Here is a 23,120-nt window from a genome sequence, read left to right on the forward strand (position 1 = left end):
GACAGACACTCCTGCCAACAAATGAGCCTGCCTCAGTTCAGGACCCAGAAACTCAAATGAGGGGCCCAGGCACTGCCTTCACAGTCAAACATGATTCAGAAGCCTCTCTAATGCCTTGCTGGTGAGGCCGGGGAGAGACCCAGGGGGCAGGGCTCCAACTGCAGGGCAGAAACTAATGTCAGTGAGCCTTCCTGGGAAGGAGGCTCTTGGAGCCTGTTCACAGGGCACATGTTGGGTGTTGCACTGTCAGAGTGAGGTCAAGTCTAAATTACAGAGATGTCTGAACAAGACAGTATCTTCTACTGGGCTGTCTAATCACTGAAGGCAAATGCATCACTGTGAGAGTTCTGCCACTCGGCAGGAAGTTTGGTTGGATGAAGGAAACTTATAATTGGATTAATGAGCAGCTGGTGGTAAAAATGAGAAGCTAAAGAGTATTTAATAACCAGTGTAGACATGCTGAAATGTAAGGTGGATCTGAAGGTCACTGGTCTTTTCAAGGTATGACCTCTATTATAGGGACAGCAAATGAGTTTCAACCTGAGAGCCAGATCCAATTGATTGGTAGTGGATTGAAAGAGTACTGTGATCAGATTACAAGGTTTTCAATGGACACAGAAGAGAAAGTGGCATTGGGTATACCTTCTAGGAGCTAGGTAGTCCCTCCTGGGCACCATTCCTGCAATTTGGGTCACTGCCACCAGGGAGGCAGGTACCCCTATTAGGGTAATACAAGCAACTGGTAGAAATTTTCTAATGAAGGCCACGAGAGGCAAGAAGCCTGATCCAGCCTGTTGATTTTTACCTTTTCTGTGAAAAGGTGAACTTTTAATTAAAGGAGCCATATGAAAGAGGTAGCTACTCTGTGTTAACCATTTCCAGATAAATACCCTAAAGCAAGACTAAAAAGAAGTAATACACTTATGGGTTGACCTCTATTTTGCTTGGTGACCTTGAACAAGTCACAGCCTTGTTGGGTCCCAGCTTTCTTCTCCAAAATGAAGGTTTGGAATAGACTCTAAAGGTGCTTCCCAGCTCTAAAATTCTATGATGAATTAAAGGATTTTTTTTTTTTTTTTAGAAGCAGACCTTCAGTAGTTTTTCTCCCTAGCTCCTTCCAAAAATTTCAGACCAACCTGTGTGATTTTCTTTTCTGAGCATATTGAACATATTTTGAACAAAACAGCTTTTGGCAGGATTCTACAGTAGTTCACCCACAGGGGCCAAGGCCAGAGAGGAATCAGCCATCTGATTGGAATCTGAAATCACCCCGCAGTGGACAGCCTCCCCCATGGTGCAGGGAGAACACGCACTTTATCATGAAGAAACTCAGGAAAAGGTCTGGAAAATATCTCCTTCTACTCTCAGGGCTCACATGAAAGAAATCCCTCAAGTACTCCTCTAAACCATGGCTACACAGACTGCTCGCCAGACCAGCATCAACATCAGCCAGGAGTTTGTTAACATGCAGGATCTTGGGCCCCACGCCAGACCTAGTAAGTCAGAATATGCATTTTATTATTTTTTAATTTTTATTAAAAATTTTTTTAATGTTAATTTATTTTTGAGAGAGAGAGAGAGAGAGAGAGAGTGTGAGCAGGGGAGGGCAGAGAGAGAGGGAGACACAGAATCTGAAGTAGGCTCCAGGCTCTGAGCTGACAGCACAGAGCTGGACGTGGGGCTCAAACTCATGAACCATGAGGTCATGACCTGAGCCAAAGTCAGATGCTTAACTGACTGAGCCACCCTGGCACCCCCAGAATATGCATTTTAATAAGACTTTAGGTGACACAAATGCATGTTAAAGTTTGAGAAACACTGCTTAGCTGTAGCTGTATACTAGAATCACTGGGGGAGTTTTTAAAAAATACTGTTGTCCAACAATGATTTCTTGGACATGACAGCAAAAGTACACACAACAAAAGAAAATACAGATAAAATGGATTACCTCAAAATTTAAAACTTTAGCACATCAAAGGACACTATCAACAGAGCAAAAAAGTGACCCACCAAACAGGAGAAAATATTTGCAAATCATACATCTGATAAGGGATTGATATCCAGAATATATAAAGAGTTCCTACAACTCAACAACAAAAAAACAACCCAATTAAAAATGGGTAAGGGACTTGAATAGACACTGCTCCAAAGAAGAGATATACAAATGGCCAATTAATATGTGAAAAGACACTCAACATCAGTAACCATTAAGGAAATGCAAATCAAAACTACAGTAAGAGACCACTCATACCATTAGGATGGTTACAGTAAAAAAAAAAAAAAAAACCAAATAAACAAAAAAGATGGAAAATGGCAATCGTTCGTGAAGATGTGGAGGAGTAAGACCTTTGTGTATTGCTGGTGGGAATGTAAAACGGTACAGCTACTGCGGAAAACTGCTATGTAGCAGTGCCTCAAAAAAAGCCCCAAATACAATTGCCATGTGATCCGGCAATCCCATTTCTGAGTTTACACTGGAAAGAACTAAAAGAGGGGACTCAGACAGATATTTCTACACCCATGTTCACAGCAGCATTATTCACAATAGCCAAAAGATGGAAGCAGCCCAAGAGTCCAAATGGGGAAACAAAATGTGGTCTATACATAGAATGGAATACTAGAACCTTTGGAAAGGAAGAGAATTCTGACACATGCTACAACATGGATAAACTGCAAAGACATTATGCTAAGTGGAGTAAGCCAGTCACAAGGATACATAATCTATAATTCCACTCAGATGCAGTACCCAGGGTAGTCACGTTCACAGACACAGAAAATAGGATGCTGGCCGCCAGGGCTTGGTGGGGAGAGGAGAAACGGGGAGTTCGTGTTTAATGGATACAGAGTTTCAGTTTGGGAAGATGACAAATTTAGAGACGGATGATAGTGATGTTGCACAACAATGTGAATGCACTCAGTGTCACTGACCTGTACACTTAAAAATGGCTAAAGTGGCAAACTTTATGTTCTCTCGATATATATTAGCACAATAAAAAAATATAGATGTCTGGTCTCATACCAAGAGATTCCCACTTAACTCGCACCGGCTGCAGCAGGGGCATCAGAGTTTTAAAAGCTCCCATGTGATCATAATATGTCGCAAAATTTAAGAAACGCTGTTCTATACGAGTGCTTCAGTACTTCTCCAACTTTAATGTGCATACGAATCATCTGGGGGTTTGTTAAAATGCAGATTCTGACTAGGTAGATCTGTAGTAGGGTCCAACATTCTCTAGTTCTGACAAGTTCCCAGGTGACGTCAATGGCTCCAGTCTACAAACTGCACTTTGAATAGCGAGGAACAGCTATCCCACAGCTCCCAGGCCAGAAACCAGGGTATATACTACAGTGAAGGTATGAGATTAGTTCCAGAACCTTCTCCTCTGTCTCCAGATCTAAGGAGCTGAAATCAAGGGAGGGTTATGCAATCCACAGGGCTGCAGGCTCAGTTTATCCTTATACACTCAAAGTACTAGCTGTCTTCAGCTCGAAGTTAAATTACCACACTTGATATGGAGTGACAAAGAAGGCTTCTGACTCCAGTTTTTGCAAAAAAGTGAGAAGAGGGGAAGGGTTGGAACTGGAGGGGGGTCAGGTCAAGGAGAAAAGAGATAGCTACCATCAAAGGCTTACAGAAAATGGGGTATGGGCAGGAATTTGCAGGCAAGATAGAGATGCATGGGACACCTGGGTGGCTCAGTTGGTTAAGCGGCCGACTTCGGCTCAGGTCATGATCTCGCGGTCCGTGAGTTCGAGCCCCGCGTCGGGCTCTGTGCTGACCGCTCAGAGCCTGGAGCCTGTTTCAGATTATGTGTCTCCCTCTCTCTGACCCTCCCCCGTTCATGCTTTGTCTCTCTCTGTCTCAAAAATAAATAAGCGTAAAAAAAATATTAAAAAAAAGACAGATGCATGCCAATGTGTTCTTAAAAACCATCATGGTGCCTGGTACTAGTAGGTGCTCAATTATTATTTGTTAAATGTACAAAGGAAGGAATATGTCCAAATGATAATGTGAACCGGCAGAAATGGCTTGCAACTTGTCAAACACTTATTTAAAAACTGTTCTTTCCCGAAAGCAATGCTTCTCAAACTGTACCGTGCTTACCAGATCACCTGAAGATCTTGGTAAAATGCAGATTCTGATTTGGTAGGTCTGGGTGGGGCCTGAGTTTCTGCACTCTAACAAAATGTCACAGGATGCCTCTGCTGCTGGTCTGCAGACTTCACTTTTAGTAGCAAGGCTCTAGACCAACGGTTCTAAACCCTAGCTGGCCAACAGAATCACCTGGGCAGTGTTTAGAAACACACTGTGGCCCTGCTCCTTCACCCAGTTCTGATTACATCGGTCTGAGGTGGGGCTTGGGTGCTGTATATTTTTAGAAGCTCCCCAGATGATGTTGATGGGCAGCCTGGGCTGAGAACCACTGCCCCAGGCGCATGGTCCTCAGATATCCGGGAGTGTAAGCTACAATCTGATTTAAAGTGAAAAATGTTTCTGCTACCAAAATTCGTCAGCAGCTTGTTGAAGTATCTAAGAAAGCCTGCTTAGCTAGAGAATGTCAAAGGAAGACGTGAGACGCGGAGTCTGGGGAGGAAAGCCGAGCGGGATGGGACCGCCTGAAGCCGCGGCACAGCAGGCACCCGGAGTGACCTCACATTTTACATGGCTGACTTGGGAAACCTCCTGTCACACCACTGTGAACATCTGAATCTTGTGGGAGAGCGTGGAGAAGTTAAAAATAGAATTAAAAAGTAGGTTGAACTGAATTTTTTTGTTTTCTTGAGTGCTCGGGTATTAAGTGCCTACTATGTATTCGAGCGCTGAGTGGTGCCGAGCGGTAGGTTAAGCGTGTAAGTGCAAAGGGCGGACGTAGGGGCAGAGCGGCCTGGAGGAGGCGAGGCTGACTCGCAAAGGCAAAGCTTGGGCAGGCCGGGGAGTGGGGCCAGGGGACCTGTACCTAGCTAGATAAGGAACATGGGCTGCGCCTGCAGGGGAGGAGTGGGCAGGGGCAGAGAGGGGTCTGTCTTAACAAGGGCAAGAGATCGCAGAACTTGTGTTTCAGACAGTGAGAAGAATTGCTTTGTAATAATAATTAAAAAAAAAAAAGCTCTCTAAGCAAACTTCTTGAGCAATCCTCAGCGGGATAAAAAGAGGGAAAGAAAAACCCAAAGCCTGGAGTCAGGGACCTGGATTTGGATCTCAACGCCCGCCCCGCCCCACAAACTAGGACCTGGGGCATGTTCCTTAATTGTTCAGATCTTCAGTGTCCTCATCTGTGAGGTGGGAATCATATGCCACACCAAGGTTTCAAGGGTTAGGTGAGCGAGTGAGCACCTGCCGGGGGCCAGGCAGGGCAGCGCTGCTCACCGCTCGTTTCCCTTCCTTTCACACGGATAGTGTTAGGTTAGATCGTCCTTAGACATTGGCTGGGGGTCACATGCAGCCAAACTCAGTTTTCTGCAGCCTTGGGACTTCCCTGAATTGGGTCTGAAAACTGGTAACCAAGCAACCTAGATCTCGGATGTGGGGTCAGGCAGCTGTGGGGAGAGGCTTCCAGGACAATTTTCAGGGCAAGCAGTTCTTTAGCAATTACCGAAAGAGCCAAGGGCACCACCCCGGGATCTCACAAAAGAAGAGCCCGGAATCCTTCAGATGTTGGGAATGGGCAGAGAGCACAGACCCTTTCCAGACATTGTAGGAGGGCAGAGTCTCACTCTAAAAAGAGCTCTGGATGCTTCGGATGTTAGAGATGAGCAGGGAGCCCAGACCCTTTCCAGACACTGTAAGAGGGCAGAGGCTCCAGGGAGAAAGACAGCTGCAGGGTCACTGTGCCCTGTACAGGCTGGGCCACCAGATCTATTCAGAGTCCCATGGAGGAGGGCTTGGAACTAAGGCATCTTTGGAGAAGAGGCAACAGAAGCCGTCTTGGTTTATTTACCCATAGCGACACTCCCTGTGGACCCGCGATGAGCCTGGGATTCTGCTTGGCAGCACTAAGGTCACAGGGAGGAAGTCAACATTTGCAGTACAGGGTGAAGGGTGCCATGGAGGAGGACGCACAAAGAGAAACCTAACTTAGCTCGGCGGCAGGGGGGGACTGGAGTGCTTCCACACAGATAGGGTGCTGTAGGTGCTGTAGCCACAAGTTAAAGATGTTAAGGAGGTAGCAGACCGGAGAGGAAGAAGAGGAGAAGGAGCAGAGAGCAGACCCAAAGGTGTGGAGGACCCGGCTGTTAAGCCACCCTGGCCTTCCTGGCCTTCTAAAACTGTCTATTTATTTATTTATTTGTAACTTTTTTATTCATTTTTGAGACAGAGAGAGACAGAGCACTAGCGGGGGAGGGGCAGAGAGCAAGAGAGACACAGAATCCAAAGCAGGCTCCAGGCTCTGAGCTGTCAGCACAGAGCCCAACGCAGGGCTTGAACCCATGAACTGTAAGATCATGACTCACGGGCCGAAGTCAGACACTTAACTGACTGAGCCACCCAGGTGCCCCTAGCACTGCCTATTTAAAGGCCCCAATCCCCTGATCATGAGTTGGGAGGAAGCATTCATTTCCCACTCCGGAAGTTTCCATCCAGAAGACCTTCCACTTGCCTAGAGCAGGGGTTCTCAACTGGGGGCAATTTTGCTTCCCCACCTGCTCCCTGGAGTATCTGTCAATGTCTAGGGATATTTTTGGTTGTCAGACCAGGGAAGGGGGGTGCCACTGGCATCTAGTGGGTAGAGGCCAGGGCTGCTGCCAAACTTCCTAGGGTGCACAGGACCGTCCCCGCAACAAAGAAACGTCCAGCCCAAATCACCAACAGGGTGCAACTGAGAACATCCAGTGCTGGTGCAGCATTCCCAGCCTCCTTTCTCCCCCCAACTCCTCCTCCTGAGGGCCTGAGCAGGGACTCACAGACCGGTCAGTGTGCAAGAACTGGGCAGGAGAGCCCTTTATGGACCTGCCTCCCTGCAGAGGCTGCTCTCTGCCCAGTGCTGAGGTGGGTCAGGCAGGCTCAGTCCTTCCCCCACCCACAGGGAGGGCCACAGTGAGGTGCCCCACAGACCCCACTCTGAAGCCTGGCCTTCCAAACAGCAGTATCTGTAGTGACCGTGGCATTCTAATCTCTGCCTGAGGCTTGCCTCTCTCCTCCCTTCTTCCTCCCCGCTTCTCTCTCTCAGTTGGTTCTGAACCTGAGTAAGGAAGGGGGATGCTCTTCATTGGGCCCCTTCCAACCCCAACACTGTCATTCCGGTTGGAAATGCAGTGTCATAATTGGTTCTTGCTTCTTCCTCATTCCTCACACCTGCTGGATCACCACGTCCATGCTGCTCCATGGATATTTCTCCAAACTGCTCGTTCTTTCCACCCCCATTGCCGGAGATCGGCTCCTCTGTCTTTCACCCGAACAGTGGCAATACTAACTACCCCCTTCCTCTCAGCTCCCCCACTTCCACAGGCCTGTCAGAGCTCTGTTTCTCGTCTCCGAACTGATCACATCTCTCTTTAGCTTAATTCATGGGACTCTGTACACCAGGCAAACAGATTTCCACTGCAATTTTGCATCACAAGTACCACATGAGGAACGGCTAGTAATATTAACACTTACCTAACTACTGACTAGGTGCCAGGCACTACTCTAAACCTTCGCCCAGATGATCTCATTCAATCCTCATAGTAACCTTGTGAGGTAGGTGTTGCTGCTGACCCCATTTCACAGATGAGGAAACAAAGGCATAGCAAGGTTAAGTAACCTGCTTAAGGTCACAAAGCTAGTACGTAGTGGAGCCAGATTTTGTGTCTAAGCACACCGGCCCCAGAATTGGTATTCTGGACACTACACTAGACAGACACCTTCTCTCACCATACCAAACTTGTCTTAAACCAAGTGAGATGGGAACACAGTGGAAGGAGCAAGCACCATTGCCTGCGGTGGCAGGGGGGGCCCAAGAGAGAGGCAGTGGTGAGTTGGCCAAGGGGAGAAGGTGGAGAAAGTGTCCCGGGCCGAGGGGCCGGCATGAGGCGTGGACAAGCAGGCTTGTGCTGTGCAATGAGGCTCTGTGTGGCTGGAGCATAGGATGGGGCAGGGCAATCTTTGGGAAGGAGGGTGGCTGAGGAGGCTGGAAAAGAGAGGCGGTCTCATGAGCAGTACTAGCCAGAGTGGGTTAGGGAACCACCCAGCTGGGGGTGGTGTGTTAGAAAGCCCAGTGTAGCAGTGGGGTGTGGAGGAAGCCATGGGAGGGTGCAGCTGGAAGCTGAGATGCCAGCTGGGAAGCAAATACTGTGCCCAAGTGGGAGAGAAAGCTGGAGGTGCCCCTCAGTCACTCACTCATTTATTCATTCCATATTCCCGCACACCCACACCGTATCAGGCACTGTGCCCAACACTGGGAAGACAACTGAGAACAAACAAAAGGCCTTGCCCCACGGAATATATGTTCTGAGGCCTCAGTCATGGGTGTCTCTCCACCTCGTCTCTGTCCTCATCTTCTGCATCGCCAAACGCTAGACTTTCGGAATCTGCCCCCCCCCCCCGCCGCCCTCCACCTGAGGGGCCACCAAGTCCTATGCATCTTCCCCAGCACCCAGAAAATATAAGGTTTCCTTCTCTTTCCCTCTACCTGGGGAAAACACCACATGCTGCCTGCAGCTGCACTCACGGATAGGAAGCAGACTTGGTCCTGCTCCAGAAAAGCCAGAGGAAAACTCAGGGGACCCAGGCTAGGAGGTGCCACAGAGACTAGCAGGCTAATGAAACGGGGTTACCGAAAGTGAGAGGACAAATGGAGTCTCCTAGCCTTACGCACAGGGCACACAGCAGGTGCCTCAGAAGTATTGTTAATTGCTTAGACTCCCTGGTCTGTGAAACGGGAAATGAAATGAGATAATGCCTGTTAAGTGCTGAGCACAGTGCCTGGCAAACACAAAGTCCGTACATGGTAGGTGACGGTAACAGCAATCACACTATTACTACTGCTAACAAATGTTGAATGAAGGAACGCAGTTCAGGAGGTGGAGCCCAGGCCCACCAGGTACTCCCCTTCCAGAAGTAGTTGCCAAAGTTGAATGGAATGCCTGGGGACTGACTGTCAGACTTCGAGAGATAGGCTTCTTTCTGTGACTCATTTGTCTAGGGAGGCTGGTGGAGTTCTTTGGCTTCTTCAGCACTGCCTTCCACACACAGGACCCCTCCATTTACTGACATATACATACACATGCATGCTCAAACAGTAGATGCCCATGGGCCAGGTCAGAAATGACAGCTAAGGCATGGCTCCTGACCTCCAGGAGCTTATAGTTGAGCAGGGGTGAGGCACAATTCGGAGGGATAAGCTCAGAGCAGCAACAGGTACAACGTGCAGCTGCAGCCTGTAAGAGGAGTTGTCTAGGGAGGCGGGTAGGAAGGGCAGGTAGAAGGAAGGAAGGAAAACTGAGATTCCAAGGGAGCTGCGTTCCATGTGGATTTACAGATCAAGGCTTGGGTGCACTAGGCAAAGGCAGTTGTTGCTGGAATGCAGGGTCGGGGGTGTGGAGTGCAGGGTGTGGGAAAAGGTGGAGGCAGCAGCTGTGGCCTGTGGAGCCTGCAAGGTCAGGAGCCTGGAATCATACCATGGGAGAGGGTTTGGCGTTGGCTAAGATATGATCAGACTTGCATTTTATTAAAAAAAATTGTTTTTAATGAGAAAGAGCGATTTAGATTTGGGGCAGCAGTGTTCAGGACGGGCAGGCTGTGCTTCTGAAAAGTGAGTGAGCTTCTGAAAAGTTTCACAGAGGGGACTGGCGTCCTGGGGCAGGGCAGTGGCATGGCACTGGACGACCTCCAGACTTCTTTTCCAGGCCTAAAAGTCTACGGGTCAGGGATTTTTGTTTTTTTGTTTTTTTCCTAAATCACTTAAAATGCATTAGTGGACCTTGCTATTTAGAAGCATGCCCCTGGGATGCTTTTGGTGAAGCAGTGATTCCCTCCCTAGTCTGTCTTCAGTGGAAATCCAAATTCTCATCTATTCTATCAGCTGAAAGCAAAGTCATACTTACACTGAGCTTCCCTGCAGCAGCCTGGTGGGAAGGTGGAGGGAAGGGGAGTGAGCGCGTGGAGGGTGGTAAAGAGGAGGAGAAACTCAGCCTTGCCCAAGGCTCAGAGCCTGCCACCACCTTGTAGGGTGGGCCCTGCCTGAACTCCTCAACCCCTGCTTGAGCAGTGGGACCTTGAGGTCTCTAGAGCCCTCTGGGAAGAAGGAGCCAGAAGGAAGACTGGCCAGTTTGGAGATCCGCTTTCATACCAAGAGCCACCTCTGCCCCAGAACAGCCACCCACATTCACTTATTTATTCAAGCAGCCACGGAGTTCTTCCATGTGCCAAGCACCATGCCAGGCACTGAGGTTATTATGGCTAAGAACAAAAGACAGTGCCTGCCTTGACATTGCTTACGAGGCAGTATTTCTCCTTCTCAGGGACTCTTGTGTCCCCACTTGCAAAAGCCTCCTTGGACATATATAGCTTCTCAGAGGAGAGGTGCATGATTACGATTTCCAAGAAAGTCTGTTCTTAGAGACCAGGATGAAAGGGAATGCGACGTCACTTAGACAACGAATCTGTAGGTGACGGAAAGGGCCTGTCTGCTTAGCTCCTCTGATTACAGGGATTGACCAGAGTGTAACCTTGATCCTCTAAGGAGAGACTCAAGTGACTGCCTACCTCCAATCCTCAGCGCACAGAGAGCGAGACCAGAGATGGGCCTTCAGTGAAAAACACCAACCGAGGCCGCTCCTATCAATCTTGAAGGAGCTTTTCTGCCCATTTAGGTGGGGATGGGGCTCCCAGGCCTGTTTCCTACCCAGACAGCTGAGTCAGGATTCACCTGGCACAACAGGTCCTTATAAAGAAGACATCAAAGGAAGGCAGGGAAGGGATGCCGAGGGAGGAAGCTCCACTTGGGGGCTGCTCTCCAGGCAGGTGGAGGCTGCTGTTAGGGTGGAAGTCCCCACAGTCTCTCCCTTGGTCAACGGGACACCTTGAGCTCAGCGGTGATTCCCATGACCTTGTCACTGTACTTGTTGGGTGCAAACAAAGATAACAGTAACTAGAAACAACAGGAAGGGTCATTTTATACACTCTCTGTACTTGCAATTCTTCTGTGGCTAATTAAAGTAATATGTCAAAACGTCCCTTGGAAGAGATCTTTAAGAATTTGTCTGTTAAGTAAACAAGGTTTTACTAATTAATGACACGCCTTCTCAACCCTCCAGTGAAGTTCTTTGCAGAACTTCCCTGTGCCAAGAGGGTTGAGCAGGAAAGGGTGAAGAAGTTCCCACCTCCCCCTCCCGGAGGGAGAGGGGACAAATCCAATCGCTTGTCATTTGTGGAGCTATCAGTTTGTCCTCCGGATGTTGATCAGATTTCCTGGGCTGGAACCAACTTACAGGGCCAGGGTACTGGAATTTTTCCAAGAAGAAAACGCTTTGCTTCTTACGAAGTCAACATGATGTCTTTCAAGGAAAATTTTTATCTTCTCCTTTTTAAGTGCCTAGGGTTTTTGAAGGGCAAATCTTTGTACTTTTCTCTAAAGATAATGATTATGATGTACTTACCATTTGCTAAGACCACCCGCCATCCACACACACACACACACTCAAAGAGGCCTGGGGGTGGGGGAATGATGCGCCCAATGTTACACAATGAGTCAGTGGCACAGTCAGAAATAGAACTTTCCAAACTCCCAAATTCTTAATAATAGCAATATTAATAATAGTCTTTTTATAATTTTCTAAGTGTTTTCACAGCTCACAGTGAATCTTCACATCTTTGAGAGAGTCTGTAAGTTGGTCTCAGCAAACAGTAGATCTGAGTTCCAGACCAGCATGGCTGCCCGCTTGCTGTAGGACCCTTGCGTCTTTTTACCTCTCTAGATCTTAGTGTTCTCAACTGTGAAATGGGAGAGCGGGATGAGAACGCGTCTGAAATTCCTCCCATTTCTAGCATGCTACGATTCTGTGTGGTACTGCTCCAGTCCAGGTTCCGCAGCCTGGCATTGCTGACATTTTAGGCCGATTTTTTTGTTGGGGGGGCTGTCCTATGCATTATAGGATATTTAGCCTCATCCCTGGCCTCTACCCATTAGATGGTAGTAGCACTCTCTAGCCCAGTGGTGACAACCAGTATCTCCAGATACTGCCAAATGTCTGGGAGGCAAAGTAGGCCCTCTAGTCAGTGCCGAAGAGCTTCAATAAGGTCAAGATCACGAGTGGTTCAGTGTGAACTTCCTGTCCCCAAACCCTTCACATCTTTCTGTATGGTTTTCAAATACAGCCTCCAAGTCCTTTGCTGCTTCTCATTTCTTAACTGCCCTAAGTGGTCCAGGGTGTGTTGGGTGTGATAATAAGCCAATTGATTTCATACTTTTTCCTAAGGAGAGTTCACAGGTTTATGTCCCCTAAGCAACCAGCCAGGCTCCCCAGAAATCCCTCGCAGAGCCCCGGCTGGCCTGGAAGCCTGTATCTGCAGCCTGCAGGAGGCTCGGTGAGCACAGATTTGTCAGCACTCTTAAATCACTGGGCTCGGGGAAGGCTTCTCCCAGCACAAAGATCCTTCCTTAGGAATCAATAGCTCAGGGCCCTTCATCACATTCAGAATTATCCTGGGACCTGTAAAATTTCTTTTCCCCAAGTATGGCAGAACCCCCAAACGAAGCCCCAAGGTGGGGGAAGGAAGAAGGCAAGGAGGGAGCCCTGCCAGGAAGGCCTTGTCCATCAGCCCAGATGTTGCTGTGAGCAGAGGGCTGATATGCAAACCTGGACACTCGGCCTCGCTTGCTTGGAAAAGGAAGCCTCGGTGTGGTTCCCAGTGATCCCACAACAATATCCCCTTCCAGCTGAATACCTTTGTATGTCTTACTGAGGGCAGAGGCATGTTAGAGACTATCTTCCTTGCTCTTCACTGTCTATCCTACCCTCATCACAGGGCTGCCATCTTCACCATTTTGCAGAGGAGGAAACTGAGGCATGCAGAGGCTAAGCAGTTTGCCCAAAGTCTCTAAGCCAGTAAGTGGGGGAGCCAGATCCTAAGCCTGTGTCCTTTCTACTCCACGGATTGCCTTCCCAATGAGAGTAAGGTAAGGGTCAGCCATCCAGTGGGGCTCGCGAAACGAGTGGCTTCTTGATTTCTCAGGGTCTAATGCCACTTCTCAAACTCTATGTCCTCTCCTCCATTAAACCAAAATCTAGAGATCCTATGCTACAGCCGTATTTTACGTAATTATATTCCTCTCCTTATCCAGACTAGACCAAGCCTTGGGAATGCAGGCACATTTCTTCAGCTAGAGCCAGGAGCTGGCGTGGATCTCAAGCACGGTCTCTCAGAACCCCACTTCTTAAAGGAGGGGCTGTTGCTGTCTGGTGGTCCACGTAATCTTACTACCTCCCTCCCCCCTTGAAGACTAAGACCCAGCTTGCCTGTGAGCCTGGAGGAGAAGAGGAAACTCAAGCATCTTCCCTGGCAACAAGCATCCCTTGGGTGAGCTTTAGGGACAGAAGAGGATCTGGCTCTCAGAATTCTGGGGCTTGGCAGGCACTAGTTCCTTCTAAGGGTCGCCACCAAGTCTGCTGAGGCTCTGGGAGGAACCCAGAGGAGCTCCATGCAGTGCGCAAAGGAACGGGGTGGGGAGAGGAAATGGAGGGGTGGCCCACAGGCTACTCAGCAAACCTCCTTCCCGGGGCCCAGCTCAGATGTCGACAGGCAGACTTACAGAACAGAAAAAGGGCAGTGGAAATGGTAGCATCTTCCAGGTCACCCAAGAAGCCCTAATACGAGGATTTTGCAAAAATAGAACATCCTAGCACTCTGACCTTGAGCTGGGAGCAGCAAAGATGGGGAAATGGGCAAATAACTGTTGGGAACTCTCCACTCCACCCAGTATCTGAGTAATGGAGGTGTCAGTGGCAGTGGTATGATGCAGGACAGGGAGACCCTACTCCAGCACGCCTTTGTGAAAGAAAGGAAGAGCTTTGACTTGGGTTTCAAGGCCACAGAGAGGGACTGGGCACTTCTGATTCCTACATGCATGGACGGAGAACTGGAGTTGCTTTGTCTCTGCCTAAAAGACTGCTTGGAATAATGAGATAAGATAATGGAGGAAAGGGAAAAAAACGATTAGGAATTTCTATTACCTGCATATGTACATTACAAGAACTTTATCTGCTCCTCACTCTGAATAATTGATTTGAAGACAATTTCCCCAAATTTACTAATTTTATTAATTGACCGATGTCAGCAGCTGCGAGTACCTAGTGTGCCAAGAACACACGTCCATCTCCATAGTAAAGAGGAAGCAGGTCACAGAGTGGAAAGAGCTCTGAGCAGAGAACTGGAAATCCTGAAACCTCATCCAGTGTTTTCCATCAAAGAGCCATTGTGACCTTGGACCAGACATTTGCCTTCACTGGGCTTCAGCTTTCTCGTCTGTAAATTAAGTATGCATGTGAGTGCTGGGTATGGGATGAGGTTGGACTAGGTGCTCTTCAAGGATCCTCCCTTCTAGCCCTAATGCTCTTGGACTCCAGGAGCTGCTAACAAGTTCAAAGGACACACCAGAACCAAGCACAAAGGAATGATCTCAGAGAGCAGGTGGGGCTGAGTACTAGCTCTCTGTCCTTGGAATGTTGTACATGCATCTGCCCCATTGCACCTGAGATGACAGGACCACCTGATGTCCAGGAAGCCTGTGGTAGAAGGGCTTCAATCATGAAGGTGAGGGTTGGGGGCTGTGGTCTCGGCTTGCTTAGAGGTTTAGTTACCACGGTCAGTGAACAGCAAGAAGTGGGAAAGTCTTGACCTGGGTGCCTTTGGCGCCCCCTACTGGACACCAAGGAGCCTGCTTCACCTTTAACCTCTGATCGCAGGCAGCAAGGAAGATTGAGAACAGGAGACTGTCATAAGCACTTTCATAGTACTGCCTTTGTGGTCCCTGGTCCTCTCTCCACAACAGCGTATGTTTCACTCCCTAGAATTACACAGACTACTGGTCCACACATTTACAGGCAACCTGTGCAGGATGGGACATCTTAAGCAAACATCAAGACGCCACAAAATAAACATCAGGGTTCAGAACACCAGGTGCAACCCAGATGGAGAGAAGGGAAGAAAGAGCAACAAGCAGGTATTTCGCTGCACAAATCCACATTGGAGAGAAGGTGTTGGGAAATGTAGCAGAAAACATTGACTGCAGGCAGAGAATGGAGCTGGGTCTGGGGTTATGGACTGATAACCCCCCTAAAAGATCTCCAGGTTGAAGCAGCTCCTCTAGGAGTTCAAAACACCCACTCATGTTCAGGAATGGTATACAGGTGAAGGATATACCCCAACTGAGGAGCATGCTTTTGACCTTCTCCAGAGTCCATCAGTGCCAACTGGAAACCAGAATATTCTAATTTGGTCCACTGTGCCAGCCTCAAGACCCTAACCCCCCTTCATTGCTTCTTAAATTGACTTTGGGACCTGCTGCCAGAATGATGTTCTTAAGCCAGAGAGAGAGAAAATGCTTCCTCAAAAGCTATATTGGAAGAACTACCGTGTTCCCACTTTTCCATGCTCCATCATCCCCTTCCTCAGGGCCAAGAGTGACGTACAGCAAGACTCTGAATTCACTCTGGTTCCGTCTTGGGTATGTCCAGCCCCAAGGCATCAGGGTAAAAAAATCTCCCATCAGCAGCATTTGTCTCCCCACGTGAGTTCCCCAAATTCAAGGCGGCACTACAGAGCTGTCCCCCATTCTTGGAACCTTTTCCCCTTCTTTTCCACCCGGCTTCACTTGGGAAGTCCTGCACCCATCCCAGAAGACATCTCAAGTGTGACTCGAGAACGTGTCCTGCCTGGAGAGCAGAAGCACCTCCTGGGACGCACAGGAGCCACAGTAGGTGCACACTCCACCACAGGCGCCAGCAATATTCATTAGTCATTCCCTGAGGAAGGGGAGTGCCCCCACCCCCCTCCAACCCCAGGAGCCTTTGCCGACCACTCTGAGAGGCTCCCATCCAGGCTGGGATGACTTTGGACTCTTGAGTTGGGTTTCTGCAGAAACGGGACTAACCAGGGTTCCCAACTACTGTATGTACTGCGAAGAAGCGAGCTGCATTGTTGGGCATGCCCCCAAGTCTGGCCTGCTGCCCCATCAAAGCCTCCATGTGCCCCCAAGGGCCGAGGAAGACCCCCGTTCCCCCCTGGAATGCCTGAAGCTGGTTTGCCTGAAACAGGCTGCGAGCGAGGAGACCACACCTCGGTCCAGCAAAGGCAGCTGGCAGCTACGCTGCTCGCGGGGCTGGCTCCTGGAGCTCTCGGCCACGGAGCGCTGTGCCTAGGAGCTCGGCTTCCCCGGGGAAGAAGCACAGGCTCCCCGGGGCTCTTCCCCATCCTAGCAGCGTAGTGGGTGAGCTACTACTGGTCGAGGCCAGTAGCTTCCCCGGCTCGGAGCTGAGCCCAGCTGGGTGACTCCCAAATACCCCCAGCACATCCTTCCTCACCTGCTCCGCCCCCCTGGCAGCCCCAGTGCCCCCCTCCCCAAAGGGCTGACCTCCAGGGCGCCCCCAACACCTTCCCTGCCAGCTGAGTGGGCTGTCGTCCGCACACCCCCGCTCCCACCTCTCCTCCACCTCCAGCCCCGCGCCCGCCTCGCCCCCAGCCCGCGGGGGAGGCTCCGCGCGCCGGTCGAGTCCTGCGCAAGTTGGACACACAGCCTCCGCCTTCAGTGGCGGTGTCCGTCTTCCCGGTTCCCCGGCGGCATCCCCGCCACCCCTGCGGGCGAGTCGGGAGGGGCGCGCAGAGCGGGAGAAACTTTCTCCGCCTGAGGGAGTGGGGGCACGGGAGCGGGTACTCACGCCGAGGTCAGCGCTCGCAGCCATCTTGGGGCTCTCTCAGCCCCACCGCCTGGGGGCGTCGGAGCGCGGGCACTCACTGCCTCCGCCGCCGCCGCCGCCGCCGCCGCCTTCCAGCTCCCAGCCCCGGTCCCGGGCTGGCCTCGAGCCTCCCGCCCCGCCACCGCTCGCTCGCTTTATACAACTCCACTCGAGCGCGCCCGGGCTTATGTAAAGGCTGGCGGAGACCCGCAGCCAATGGCGCAGCAGCTGGAGCGGGGGGGCCCGGGGCGGGGGGCGCCCGCACGGCCAATCGCGGCGCGGGGAGCCCGGGCAGCCGGTGGGGGGAGGGGACGCCTCCCCGCGCTGATTTAGGAGCGGGGATTGCGGTGGCAGCAGCCGGCAGCCGGGCCGGGCCGGGCCGGCGCGGCGCGGCGCGGCGGGCGCTGGGGTGGGCGGCGGCGCAGGCGGCGCAGGCGGCGGCGAGGGCGGGCGCCCCCCGCACCCCGCGGCTGCGTCGCGTAACCTTCAGGAGGCAGCGGGGCCTGGCTGGGGGCGGGCGGCCGGGGGGGGGGGGTGGGTGGCGGCGAGGGCGCCTGGCGGGGCGCTGGGGGCCCCGGGCCGGCGGGAAGCGGGGGTCCCTCGGGAGGAAGCGCCGAGAACGCAGGCCAGGGGGGAGGGGAGAGAGGCGAGCCCCTGGGCCCCGCGGCCACCCCAGCGCGCAGGGCCGAGGGTGGCGGCGGGAGCGGCGGCGCTGCTTTGCCTTTCCCCCCCAGATAGTGATCTGGCGTCGCCGGGCAGGGCCGTAGCGGCCGCGCGTGGCGCGCTGATGGCGCGATTTCGCGCTGCGGAGCGAGCGCTGAGCCGATCTTTATCCGGCCTGGAAACGTGTCCGAACGCCTCCCGGGGACTGCTCAGTATGGAGAGCCGAGCTTCGCGACGGCCCCAGAGGGCGGGAGCGGGCGAGCACGGCTCGGAGAGCAGGCGTGGCGGCCGAGGCGGCCGAGGCGGCGGGCCGCAGCCCCTTCCCCCAGTTCCGGCGAGCCGCCGGCAGTGCCTCCGCCGTGTCCCCACCCCGGCAGCGCCGGGGCTGAGCTTAATCTGGGGTCTACCGGTAGGCCTACCCGCTCGGGTCCTTCCAGTCCCTCTCACCGCTTTTCTCACAGGTACTGCTAACCCCCACCTCGACCCCCAGCCCGCTGCAGTGGCCGAGATGGTTTCAGTCTCTCTGGACCAGGGGCTGTGCCGGCTAAGCGCCAGGTCAGCAGTGCCCAAAATACCCGTGTGTTGGGCAGGAAATGGGCCTAGGTCGATAACACTCTGAAGACAAGTCCTTTGTTTTGCGCCTAGAATAGACCTGGCACATAGTAGGTGATCAGTAAGGATTTATTGGATGAAATTTGAGCTTCCATGAGTAAAGTCTTTGCGTTTTTGAAAGCTGGGTCAGGGGGCACTGGAAGAGAAAGACCTGGGAATACACCATCAGAAAGGAGGGAGCTAGGACTGTTTTTTTCATCTATTGAGGGCTTTGTGACCATCACTCTGGCTTCTGGGCACTGGACTCTTAAAATGACTCCAATGTGGTTTTTGGTTGTGTGTGTGTGTGTGTGTGTGTGTTTAATGGAGACCCTCCTGCCAACTAGCCCCTGGCCCCACTTATCGCCAGGTTTTAGCAGAACTACCAGAGGCTACTTTGGGCCCTGTTTTCCGGTCTCTGTGACTGTCCTCTGGAAAGAAATAGGTAAGGTTCTTAGTATTGGAACTGGAACTAGCTCAGGTTCTTAGTCTTTTGAGGGTTGTGGACCCTTTTGAGAATCTGGCAAAAATTGTTGAATCCTCCCTCTAGAAAAATCTATAAACACACATGCATGCGCACACACACACAAACACATCTCTGAGTATCATGTCAGGATCATTAGGGATCTCAAGTCTTTCCTGGGGCTCTGCCCAATGTCAACCTGTTTCTCTGGGGGTCTAGGGCAGTGGTGTATAATCTTTTCCCTTTGGGAGATCAACTCTTTTGAGCCTTTCAAGAATCTGATTAATGGTAGGGGTTTGTTTCTCAGAAAAATGGTCAATCACATACACGCATACATGTTGCCGTGCAAATTTAGGGGGTTCATGGACCCTTAAAAGTTAATCTAAGACCCCAAATTAAGAACCTTCATTTAGCAGAAACTCTGCCCCAAGGACACACCTGATTCGGAGCTCTTTCCATAAAGAGTCCGGTCTGCTGCTGTATCACGCCGTCATCCTGTTCGGAGGGCATCTGAGTCATATGGATGCCCCTGGCATCCCAGAGGCCACCTCCACGCTTGTTTCTGCATCTTGGTTCCCACCACCCTCTTAGTGTGGAGGTAAGTTGCAGGTTGTCGTGTTCTGTCTGATCAATGAGTGTTCCTTAGCTAGAAACTTCAACTCAGGGAGATAGCAAGTGACTGGTAATTAACCAGTTTCACTCAATCCCAAGCACCTAAGCACACCTTTCTTGGTTTTTGTTCTCACCTCTCTCTCTGCTGGTGAAGCTGTGAGCAGCAGCCCCAGCTGTGGAGCCTCGCCTCACCTAAACCCAGCAGATTTAGTAACCAATGCAGTAATTATCAGCATCAGTCATCCAGATGTGAATAGGCTGTCTGCACAAAACAGCTCTATAATGATGTCACACTTCCCTGCAGCTAGACAAGTAAGGGTGCAACAGACCAGAGGTGCTGGGGAAGGACAGAGAAATGCAGGAAATGACGGAGACATTCTTTCCAGGAAGTTCTCTAGGGAATGCAATCTGGTTTCTGCACTTGAACTTGGGAGGGTTGAGCCTGTGGTCCAAGCAGACCTGGTCCTATAATTTCTAATTCCTCTATCATCCTCCATGTCCATTCACTCACTTCATGTCTGTGTCCACTCAGAGTCTAGCCCTGCCCTGCCTCATTGTAGACATCTTGCTCTCACAAACTGCCCAGACACACCCTGCTTTCTCGGGACACATGCACACTGTTATGGACTGAATTGGGTCTCTCCACCCCACCCCGCCTCCAAATTCATATGTTAAAGCCTTAACTCCCAATGTGACTGTATTTGGAGATAGAGCCTTTAAGGAGGTAATTAAGATTAAATGAGATCACCGAGTAGAACCCTAATCCTTAGGATTGGTGTCCTTACAAAAAAATATAAAGAAACACTGGAGGTTTCCCTCTCTCTCTCTGCACGTGGACAGAAGAAAGGTCATGTGAGGACACAGAGAGAAGTGGCCATCTGTAAGCCAAGGAGAGAGGCCTCTGAGGAAACCAAACCTGCCAGAGCCTTGACCTGGGACTTCCAGCCTCCAGCTGTGAGAAAATACATTCCTGTTGTATAAGCCATCCAGTCTGTAGTATTTTGTTACGACTGCATAAGCAGACAGACACACACGTTTTTCAACCCACTCCTTACCCAATCTGGCGTGTTCAGTCTCCTCCCAATACCCTGACTCCAGCCTTCTCCACTCTGGTGACGTCTCTCTCCATACTATTCTCCCACAAATGTGCATTCTTATCTGGGACACTTGCCTAAGAGGTTTTCTCATCTTTTGACACCCAGACTAAATCTCACCTCCCACACCACCTTCCCAAACCACTCTGGCCAGCAAGCTTTGCCTCTTCTGCTCTCCTGCAGGTCTGCAACATCTTAGCACTCCAGTTTTCTAATTATTTCTTAGGCATAAAACTGGGCCATCCTATCTGAATGGAAGCCCCTTTGAGCCCAGAGTTTGTATCTTACACTTGACTACTTGATGGAAGCCAGTGTGAAATCGGGCACTGAGTGAACACACGGTGTTCGCTGATTCATTTATTCCAGTTAAACATATTTACTTTAAAAAATACTAAAAAGTTAATGTGGCACTTTGTTTCCTAAAAGCTCAAGACATTTTGTGTGTGTCATTTCAGTTATCTTGAAAGCCTTTTGGAGCAGAGACTCTTGGGAACGAGCTCCCTCCCGCAGTCCAGCCTCAGACGGGTTACACGAGCCACTTAGAGTCACAGTAAGTCAGCCCTTCTTTCTCCACATCAGAAGATTTGCTATCCTTGCTTTTCTTGTCACCCTCACTGATCCACCTGGCTGTCTTCTCACTCTCCAGATGGAAAGAAAAGGCCAGGGAATCTCAGATCTTAGAGATGCTTCTGTTCCAACAGGTCTGTTGCAAAAGAACAGAGAGGTTGCTACAGGTCCCCAAGCCCTTATCTGCAGCCCTTGAAGCCAAAGGGGTTTTAGAATTCGGAAATGTACCATACACTCTGAAACGTCCCCTGCGAGGTCTTGGGCAGTATCCCTTAACAGGATGCACTAATATTTCTGCAGTAAGATACATGAATGTTCTCACTTAAGCAGGTGTGAGGATAAAGTGGCGTCCCATCAGTTGAGGTCAGGTTTTGTCACCAGCTGAGGTTTGGCAACGGACTCACAAACAAAACAAAACAAAAATCCACCTCTTGATTTTGAGAGATTTGAGAACTTGGAGTTGCAGATGAGGGATTTGTGGAATTAGCTTTGGTTGCCCCCAAAGAAAAGAATGGTTTGGTGAGGGCAAGCGGCAGCAGTGGTAGTAGCGAGTGAGAAACCGCACACTGAGAGAAGTGAGGAGTTTAAGGGACAGTGGAGAAATGACTCCTTCTCAAACCAACTTGTAATGTGCTGTAGTCCTTTCTTCTAAGGAGCATGTACTAATCAGATGGCTGGCGAGTTTCAGATGCACTTGTGTGAACAGTGGCTTAGGAGTGACAGATGCATGGAATGGATTTATGAGGGGAGGCAAGTAGGGATGAGGGTGCAGATCTTGTAGGGAAGCCACAAACCATGGGGGACTTCCAGCTGGCCAGAGAGAGCTCATTCAGAACAGCTTAGAATGGGAGTGCATGCTACAGGAAACTTGTCCAGGTGGAGAGAGGGCAGACCTGTGAAAGGAGACTGGAGAAAGGAGAGCATTATGGAATCCTAGAAAAGCTGGTTAGAAAGGTCAGAGCCTCTTAGGGCTGCGGGGTGGGGTGTGGGGGAGCCTGGGAGCGATGCTGCGGGTAGACATCTGATAATCATGTTACTCTGTACCCAGGTGGCTTGGATGCTTTGAAGTTTTCCCACACTGTTGTAGGGTGGCTTTGCAATCGGAGAGGCTGGCTAAGAGTATGACACAGGGACAAGGCAGGGCCATGGAGAACCCCCGACTGCACAGCTCTCTATTCGTGCTTGAGATGGCCAGCCAGCAATAGCTTTCATGGTCAGGGGGCTCCCTGGAGCCCGAGGTCAGCAGCAGGAAAGCTTCATCTTGAATCTTAAGGCTGGCCTTGTTGCTGACCTTGGTCTTGCCTTGCCTTTGCTCCAGGTCCTAGTACCCGCTCTTACTTTTTTCTTCTGACTGAGCTCTGTTTGGTACTCCTGCTCCAATAACTGGGTCTCTGTCTCATTCTCCCATCCTGGTACCCAACCACATGACCCAGGTGTTTAGGGTTCTGGGGTCCAGATTCTTCCCTCCCTGTAGCTGAGTCATTACCACCTGCTGCCTCATATCCCTGATATCAACTGCCTTCCTGAGCCTCTGCCCACTGACTGCCTCATGCCAGCTTCCTCTGATATTCCCCCAACCTGGCCTCACTTCCTCCTACCATCAACTGCCAGGACCTCCCAAGATCCTGGCCCTGCCTTGGTGGGTAGATCTTGATCCAGGTTCCAGCCACTCCTGGTCTGGCATCTCCAGCTGCCAACCCAGCCAGGTTTCTGACAGACATGAACTCATGGTCATGGCTTAAAGAATAATAATAATAAAGCCTTTAGCAGTTGGGGAGTGGAAGCAGGCATTTGCCAGCAGCATATGCCAAGGGGCCCCTGGGCTGGGAGTGCCCTGGCCAGTTTCATCCTAAGGGAAGAGAGAAATGTGTGAAAAGTGAACAGGAGAGGAAAGTGAACAGGAAGGTGTAAATAAAAAGAGGGAAAGAATCAGGAGGAGAGAGAAAGGGGAGGAAGGATATTGGAGAGGAAGCGAAGGGTGGAGGAGAATGTTTCCAATCTGTTTTGAATGTGTAAACTGAATATGAAGATCTTGTCATGAAGAAAGAGTCAAGTATCAGGGTGCCTGGGTGGCTCAGTCAGCTGAGGGTCTGACTCTTGTTTTCGGCTCAGGTCATGATCTCATGGTTCGTGAGTTCAAGCACTGTGTCGGGCTCTGTGCTGACAGTCTGGAGCCTGCTTGGGATTCTGTCTCTTTCTCCCTCTCTCTCTCTGGCCTTCCCCAGCTCATGCTCTCTCTCAAAAAAAAAAAAAATAAA

General features: G+C 50.7%; 1 protein-coding gene across 7 annotated transcripts in view; it reads right to left on the bottom strand.

Moving 5' to 3' along the window:
* Positions 1-17,028, bottom strand: part of CRTAC1 (cartilage acidic protein 1) — a 158,210-nt gene extending 141,182 nt beyond the window's left edge. For all 7 annotated transcript variants that reach the window (XM_045438483.1, XM_045438476.1, XM_045438475.1 and 4 more), the window contains exon 1: positions 16,855-17,028. In XM_045438483.1, the coding sequence (XP_045294439.1) occupies positions 16,855-16,878 (24 nt within the window). In that variant the 5' untranslated portion in view covers positions 16,879-17,028. The remainder of the gene's footprint in view (positions 1-16,854) is intronic.
* Between the last annotated feature and the right edge of the window lie 6,092 nt (positions 17,029-23,120).

This window comes from Leopardus geoffroyi, chromosome D2 (assembly GCF_018350155.1).
Source record: "Leopardus geoffroyi isolate Oge1 chromosome D2, O.geoffroyi_Oge1_pat1.0, whole genome shotgun sequence".
Taxonomy (NCBI): domain Eukaryota; kingdom Metazoa; phylum Chordata; class Mammalia; order Carnivora; family Felidae; genus Leopardus; species Leopardus geoffroyi.